We start from the raw sequence: 7,945 nt of genomic DNA, 5'->3' as shown, positions 1-7,945 counted from the left end.
TGCCCCTGAGCTCCAAACCTCATCCAGCCTGGATTTGGGCACTTCCAGGGATGGGTTGCCCTGGGAATTCCCAGAGCACTGCAATGAAAATTTGGGGCTCTTTCTCAATTATTTCAGTGTTAGTGATGAGACAATTTCACGCTGCCCCTACAAAACGCTGTCACTGCAATCCTTCCTCTCTGGATTTATGGAAAACCAGACCCTTCCCACCTACAAAAGCCATTTCTACCAGGAGGGGCTCCAGGAGTTGACGTAGTAGAGGCAGGGCAGGTAGGGCCAGGCGCCCCTGAGCGCCAGCAGCGACATTCCCGGGAATTCTGGCGCTTCCTGGCGCGAGTCCGAGCGGCTCATGCCGGCCACCAGCTGTTTCCTCTTGGTCTTGTACCTCCTGTTCTGGAACCAGATCTTCACCTGGGTCTCGGTGAGCTGCAGGTGCCGGGCCAGGTGCGCTCTCTCGGGGGCCGACAGGTATTTCTGGTGGCTGAATTTGCGCTCCAGCTCGATCACCTGGCTGTGCGAGAAGGCGGCGCGGGAGCGTTTGCCCGGCCTGGGGGGCGCTGGGGCCGCGGAGGGGCCGCGCTCGGGCAGGAACGGCCCTGGAGGCGCTTCTGGAAGGGAAAAACGGGGAAGAAATGCTTGGGAAAATCCCCATTGGGGAAAGATTCCCACTGGGAGAAAAATTCCCACTGGGATAAAATTCCCACTGGGACAAAAATTCTCTCTTGGATAAAACTGGGATAAAAATTCCCACTTGGACACAAAGTCTCACTTAGATAAAATTCCCACTTGGACACAAATTCCCACTTGGACTAAAATTCCCACTTGGACTAAAATTCCCACTTGGACTAAAATTCCCACTTGGACACAAAGTCTCTCTTGGACACAAATTCCCACTTGGACACAAATTCCCACTTGGACACAAATCCTCGCTTGGATAAAAATCCCACCTGGACAAAAAATTCCTACTTGGGCAAAAATTCACACCTGGACGAAAATCTCCACTTGGACACAAATTCCCACCTGACAAAAATCCCCACTTGGACACAAATTCCCACCTGGACAAAAATTCTCACTTGGACTAAAGTTCCCACCTGGATAAAAATCCCCACTTGGACAGAAATTCCTACTTGGACAAAATTCACAACTGGAAAAAAATCCTCACCTGGACAAAATGTTCCCGCTTGGACACAAATTCCCACTGGGAGAGAAATTCCCACCTGGGATAGGATTGGACATCTGGACAAAAATTCCCAGTTGGATATAAATTTCCACTTGGACAAAAATCCCCTCCTGGGCAAAAGTTCTCACTTGGACAAAAATTCCCATGCAGAAAAATCCCACCTGGACGAAAATCCCCACTTGGACAGAAATTCCCACCTGACAAAAATCCCCACTTGGACACAAATTCCCACCTGGACACAAATTCTCACTTGGGTAAAAATTCCCACGTGGACAAAATATTCCAATTCAGAAAAAAGTTCCCACTTGGATCAAAAAACCCCACCTGAAAAAAATTCCCACTTGGGCAAAAATCCCAACTTGCACAAAAATTCCCACTAGGATAAAAATTCCCACCTGGACACAAATTCCCATTGGGACAGAAATTCCCACCTGGGATAGGATAGGATAGGACATCTGGACAAAAATTCCCACTTGGACACAAATTCTCTCTTGGGCGAAAGTTCCCTCTTGGACAAAAATCCTCGTTTGGATAAAAATCCCACCTGACAAAAATCCCCACTTGTACACAAATTCCCACCTGACAAAAATCCACACTTGGACAAAAATTCTCACTTGGACAAAAATTCTCACTTGGACTAAAGTTCCCACCTGGATAAAAATCCCCACTTGGACAAAAATTCCTACTTGGACAAAATTCACAACTGGGAAAAAAATCCTCACCTGGACAAAATGTTCCCGCTTGGACACAAATTCCCACTTGGACACAAATTCCCACTGGGAGAGAAATTCCCACCTGGGATAGGATTGGACATCTGGACAAAAATTCCCAGTTGGATATAAATTTCTGCTTGGACAAAAATCCCCTCCTGGACAAAAGTTCTCACTTGGACAAAAATTCCCATGCGGAAAAATCCCACCTGGATGAAAATCCCCACTTGTCCAAATATTCCCACCTGACAAAAATCCCCACCTGGACACAAATTCTCACTTGGGTAAAAATTCCCACCTGGACAAAATATTCCCATTCAGGAAAAAGTTCCCACTTGGATAAAAAAACCCCACCTGAAAAAAATTCCCACTTGGGCAAAAATCCCAACTTGCACAAAATTCCCACTCGGATAAAAATTCCCACCTGGACACAAATTCCCATTGGGACAGAAATTCCCACCTGGGATAGGATAGGATGGGACATCTGGACAAAAATTCCCACTTGGATAAAATTCCCACTTGGACACAAATTCTCTCTTGGATGAAAGTTCCCTCTTGGACAAAAATCCTCGCTTGGATAAAAATCCCAACTGGACAAAAATTCCTACTTGGACACAAAATTCCCACCTGCACAAAAATCCGAACTTGGACAAAAATTCTCACTTGGACAAAATATTCCACTTGGAAACAAATTCCCACTTGCACACAAATCCTGACTTGGACAAAATTCCCACTTGGACAAAAGTTCCCACCTGGATAAAAATCCCCACCTGGACAGAAATTCCTACTTGGACAAAATCCCCACCTGGACAAAAACTCCTCACCTGGACAAAACGTTCCCGCTTGGACACAAATCTCCACTTGGAGAAAATATTCTCACTTGGACACAAATTCTCACCTGGACAAAAATTCCCACTGGGAGAGAAATTCCCACTTAGGATAGGATATGATAGGACAGGACAGGACATCTGGACAAAAATTCCCACTTGGACACAAAGCCCCACCTGGACAGAAATTCCCGCTTGGGCAGAAATTCCCCCTTGTTCATAAATTTCGGCTTGGATGAAAGTTCCCTCTTGGACAAAAATCCCCGCTTGGATAAAAATCCCCACTTGGACAAAAGTTTCCACCTGGACAAAAATTTCCACTTGGACACAAACCCCCACTTGGACAAAATTCCCCTCCTGGACAAAAGTTCTCACTTGGACAAAAATTCCCATGTAGAAAAATCCCACCTGGATGAAAATCCCCACTTGGACACAAATTCCCACCTGGACACAAATTCTCACCTGGGTAAAAATTCCCACCTGGACAAAATATTCCCATTCAGTAAAAAAATTCCCACTTGGATAAAAATTTCCACTTGGACACAATCCCCACTTGGACAAAAATTCCCACTTGGACAAAAGTTGCCAATTGGACAAAAGTTCTCACCTGGACAAAAGTTCCCACTCGGATAAAAATTCCACTTGGACAAAAATTCCCACTGGGAGAGAAATTCCCACCTGGGGTGGGATAGGATAGGACATCTGGACAAAAATTCCCAGTTGGATATAAATTTCCACTTGGACAAAAATTCCCACTTAGACAAAAATTCTCACTTGGACAAGAATTCCCATGAGGAAAAATCCCACCTGGATGAAAATCCCCACTTGGACACAAATTCCCACCTGACAAAAATCCCCACTTGGACACAAATTCCTGCCTGGACACAAAATCTCACCTGGGTAAAAATTCCCAGCTGGACAAAATATTCCCATTCAGAAAAATGTTCCCACTTGGAAAAAAGTTTCCACTTGGACACAATCCCCACTTGGACAAAAATTCCCACTTGGACAAAAATTCTCACTTGGACAAAAATCCCCTCTTGGACACAGATCCCCACTTGGACAAAAATCCCCACCTGGATGAAAATTCCCATTCAGTAAAAAAATTCCCACTTGGGTAAAAATTTCCACTTGGACAAATCCCCACCTGGATAAAAATTCCCACTTGGATAAAAATTCCCAACCGGGCAAAAATCCTGACTTGGACAAAAATCCCCACTTGGACACAAATTCCCATTCGGAAATAAGTTCCCACTTGGAAAAAAAAAAAATCCCAATTGGACAAAAATTCCCATGTGGATAAGATTTTCCCACTTGGACACAATATTCTCACTTGGACAAAAATTTCCACCTGGACAAAAATTCCCACTCGGAATAAAGTTCCCACTTGGATAAATATCCCCACCTGAAAAAAATTCCCACTTGGATAAAAATTCACACCTGGACAAAAATTCCCATTCAGGAAAAATCCCACTTGGACAAAAATCCCCACTTGGACACAAATCCCCATCTGGTCAGAAATTCCCACTTGGATAAAAATTCCCACTTGGACAGAAAATCCCACCAGGAAACAAAATCCCCACTTGGAAACAAAATCCCACCAAAATCACCTGGATTTCCTCCTTACAGAGAGGAAAATAATTCCTATTTTTTTTATTCCTATTTTCCATATTCCCTTTGTTTTAATTTAATGGTGTGAGAGTCATATAGGGGAGTTTTGTCTTCCTAAATCACAGGTTTTAATTAATAACTTCCAGAATTCTCTAGGAACAGGTGTTCAAGGGGTGGAAATAGGGATAGGGTAGAATAAAATCCCCAAAAAGGGATATTTTCCAGTGCTGGAATAGGAATAGCCAACAGGGATAGGGATAGGAGCAATATCCCCCGATAAAATAGGTGAGGATGGAATAATATCCTCAAATTAAATGGGATAGGACAGAATGGAATAAAATCCCCAGGGTTAGGGGTAGGAACAGGGAACAAATTCCTGCCATAAATCCCATCCCATAACTCCAAGGCAATGCCAAGAGATTTTAGGGCAGTTTTAACCCTTTACATCTCAAACTTCACACCTGGCCTTGGGTCTCCAACAAATTCCCAATGGATCACCAGATTCAAAGGTGCTGAGCTCCAGGGAAATCTCACCCACAACAGCTAAAACCCCTCAGATAAATTTATTTCCGGAGTTAATCCCTTTTTGAGCATTATCCAAATGGAAATCAGCCAATTCTTTTGGCTTTTGGCCATTTCTCCGTTTATTTTCTTAAGGCGTGAACAGAAGCTCGAGAAAAAACCCAAGGGATTGAATTCCCGATTTGTGAATCCTGGTTGTCCCTGGAATCCCAGAGCTTTTACGTAGGAATTCCTGTTAACAGAATTGGGCTGCAAAGCCAAAATTCCCCTAGCAGGGCTGTCGGAGCCAGAGCTGGAGAATTCCAAAGGGATTTGGGGCTGTTTGGGCAGGGAAAGGCTGAGTCCCCTCTCCAAAAATCTTGTCCCAAATTCCTGTGTCCCACTGGGATTTTGGGACGCTGCTTCTCCCCCTCTGGGCAGCCCCTTCCCAAGGTGCCTTTTCTGGGATCTGATTAAAGGGAATTTTTTTTTCCCAAGCTTTTGTAGAAGTGCATCAAACTGGGTTTAGAAGCAAGGTTTTAGGCAGATTCTGAGCTTGGAGCCCTTTGGGGCACTGGGGAAAGGTTCTCACTCAGTCTCTGAATTCCTTATTCTCCTCCGCTCCAGCTCAGACATTCCTGGAGTTTAATCCAGGAGTGGCTTCATCAACTGGGTCTGGATCCTGATCCATTCCTGATCCGTGCTCAGACACCCCTGATCCATCCCTGATCAATCCCTGATCCATTCCTGATCAATCCCTGATCCATTCCTGATCCATGCTCAGACACCCCTGATCCATCCCTGATCAATCCCTGATCCATTCCTGATCAATCCCTGATCCATGCTCAGACACCCCTGATCCATCCCTGATCAATCCCTGATCCATTCCTGATCAATCCCTGATCCATTCCTGATCCATGCTCAGACACCCCTGATCCATCCCTGATCAATCCCTGATCCATTCCTGATCCGTGCTCATACACCCCTGATCCATCCCTGATCAATCCCTGATCCATTCCTGATCAATCCCTGATCCATTCCTGATCCATCCCTGATCCATTCCTGATCCATTCCTGATCGATCCCTGATTCATTCCCTGATTCAACAAGCACAGCCACGACTCCCCTGATCCATTCCTGATCCATGCTCAGACACCCCTGATCCATTCCTGATCCATGCTCAGACATTCCTGATCAATCCCTGATCAATCCCTGATCAATCCCTGATCCAAGCACAGCCATTCCTGATCCATGCCCAATCCATGCCCAATCCATTCCTTATCCCAGACTCAGACAATTCTTGATCAATTCCCAACCCATCCCCAACCGAAGCGCAGGCTGTCCTGATCCATTCCTTATCCCAGACTCAGACATTCCTGATCCAATCACGATCCTTTCCAAATCCACCCTCGAAGCACAGACTGTCCTGATCTATTCCTGATCCATTCCCGATCCATTCCCTGATCCATCCCTGATCCAAGCACAGCCATTCCTGATCCATTCCCAGTCCATTGCTGATCCATTCCCTGTCCCAAGCACAGCATTCCTGAGCCATTCCCTGATCCATTCCTGATCAATCTCTGATCCATTCCTGATCCATTCCAGATCAATTCCCAGTCCATTCCCTGTCCCAAGCACAGCCATTCCCGATCCATCCCAAATCCACTCCTGATCCATTCCCAATCCATTCCTGCTCCATCCCTGATCCATTCCCTGTCCCAAGCACAGATGTCCTGATCCATTCCCGATTCATCCCCAGTCCACCCCTGATCCGTTTCTGATCCATTCCTGATCCATCCCTGATCCATTCCCTATCCATTCCTGATCCATTCCTGATCCACCCCTGATCCGTTTCTGATCCACCCCGTATCCATCCCTGATCAATTCCTGATCCACCCCTGATCCATTCCTGATCCATCCCTGATCCATTCCCTGATCCATCCCTGATCCATTCCCGATCCATTCCCTATCCATTCCTGATCCATTTCTGATCCACTCCCGATCCATTCCCTGTCCCAAGCACAGCCATTCCTGATCCATTCCCAATCCATCCCCGCTCCATCCCCGATCGATTCCCGATCAATTCCCGATCCATCCCCAATCGATTCCCGATCAATTGCCAATCCATTCCCTGTCCCAAGCACAGCCATCCCCGCTCCATCCCCGATCGATTCCCGATCAATTCCCGCTCCATCCCCGATGGATTCCCGCTCCCTCCCGCCCCAGCACGGCCGTTCCCGTTCCATTCCCATTCCCGTTCCCGTTCCCGTTCCGTTCCCGTTCCCCCGGCTTACCCGGCTCTGCTCCCCGCGCTGTCCCGGGGGCTCCGCTGGGCTGGGGACGCTCGGGGGGCGCTCCCGTGGCCGCGCTCCCCTCGCCGGCCGCTCCCCGCTCCTCGTTCCCGCTGCCCGGGGCTCGCTCGGGCTCCCGCAGGATGTCCTGGATGAGGAAGGAGCTGCGGGGCCGTGCGGGGCCGGGCCCGGGGGAGCCGCTCATGGCCGGGGGGGTGCGGGCCGAGCTCATGCCCGGGGCTCACTGCGTCCCCGCCCGGCCCTGCCCGCATTTATCCGGCCCGGGCCAAACCCCCCGGGGCTGATTGGAGCGCCCGGCACGGTCCCGCCCTTGCCCGGGGCTCGGCTTTGGGGCGCTGCCTTCCCCATCCCGCGCCCGGCGTCCCTCCCGTGGATTTGGGGCGCCCCTCTGCGCCTCCTCCGCTCTCCCTGCTCACAAATCCCCCCCGGGCCTGAAGACGAGCACGTGGATTTGGGGTCAAATGCGTCCAGACTGGGATTTTCTGGAAGAGCATCCTTGGAGGAGGTTCTGCATCCATCGCCCAGTCCCGGCTCTGCTCCCCTCGCTCACGGGAGCTGTTTGGGAAAACGCTCCCACGAGAGTTTCCACCCCTGAGCTCTTCGGGAAAACCCTGCTTCCAGGGGGAAAGCAGAGAAATAAACGGTTGGGTGGTTTTAAAATTTATTTTGAGGGTTTTCCTCAAATGGGAATGATTTCCACCTCTGAGCTCTTCGGGAAAAATCTGCTTCCAGGGGAGAAGCAGAGAAAGAAAAGGATTTGGTGGTTTTTAAATTTGTGATGGGAATGGTTTCCATTCCTGAGCTC

At 48.2% G+C, this 7,945-nt stretch overlaps 1 protein-coding gene across 1 annotated transcript; it reads right to left on the bottom strand.

Moving 5' to 3' along the window:
• Positions 1–225: 225 nt before the first annotated feature.
• NKX3-1 (NK3 homeobox 1) lies at positions 226–7,351 on the bottom strand. Its single transcript, XM_058042305.1, has 2 exons — positions 7,123–7,351; positions 226–608 (listed from the first exon to the last, which is right to left on the bottom strand). The coding sequence occupies exons 1-2, from the start codon at positions 7,349–7,351 to the stop codon at positions 226–228; spliced, it is 612 nt and encodes a 203-aa protein (XP_057898288.1).
• Positions 7,352–7,945: the final 594 nt, after the last annotated feature.

Source organism: Melospiza georgiana, chromosome 31 (assembly GCF_028018845.1).
Source record: "Melospiza georgiana isolate bMelGeo1 chromosome 31, bMelGeo1.pri, whole genome shotgun sequence".
Lineage (NCBI taxonomy): Eukaryota > Metazoa > Chordata > Aves > Passeriformes > Passerellidae > Melospiza > Melospiza georgiana.
This window is presented reverse-complemented; position numbering and strand designations above follow the sequence as displayed.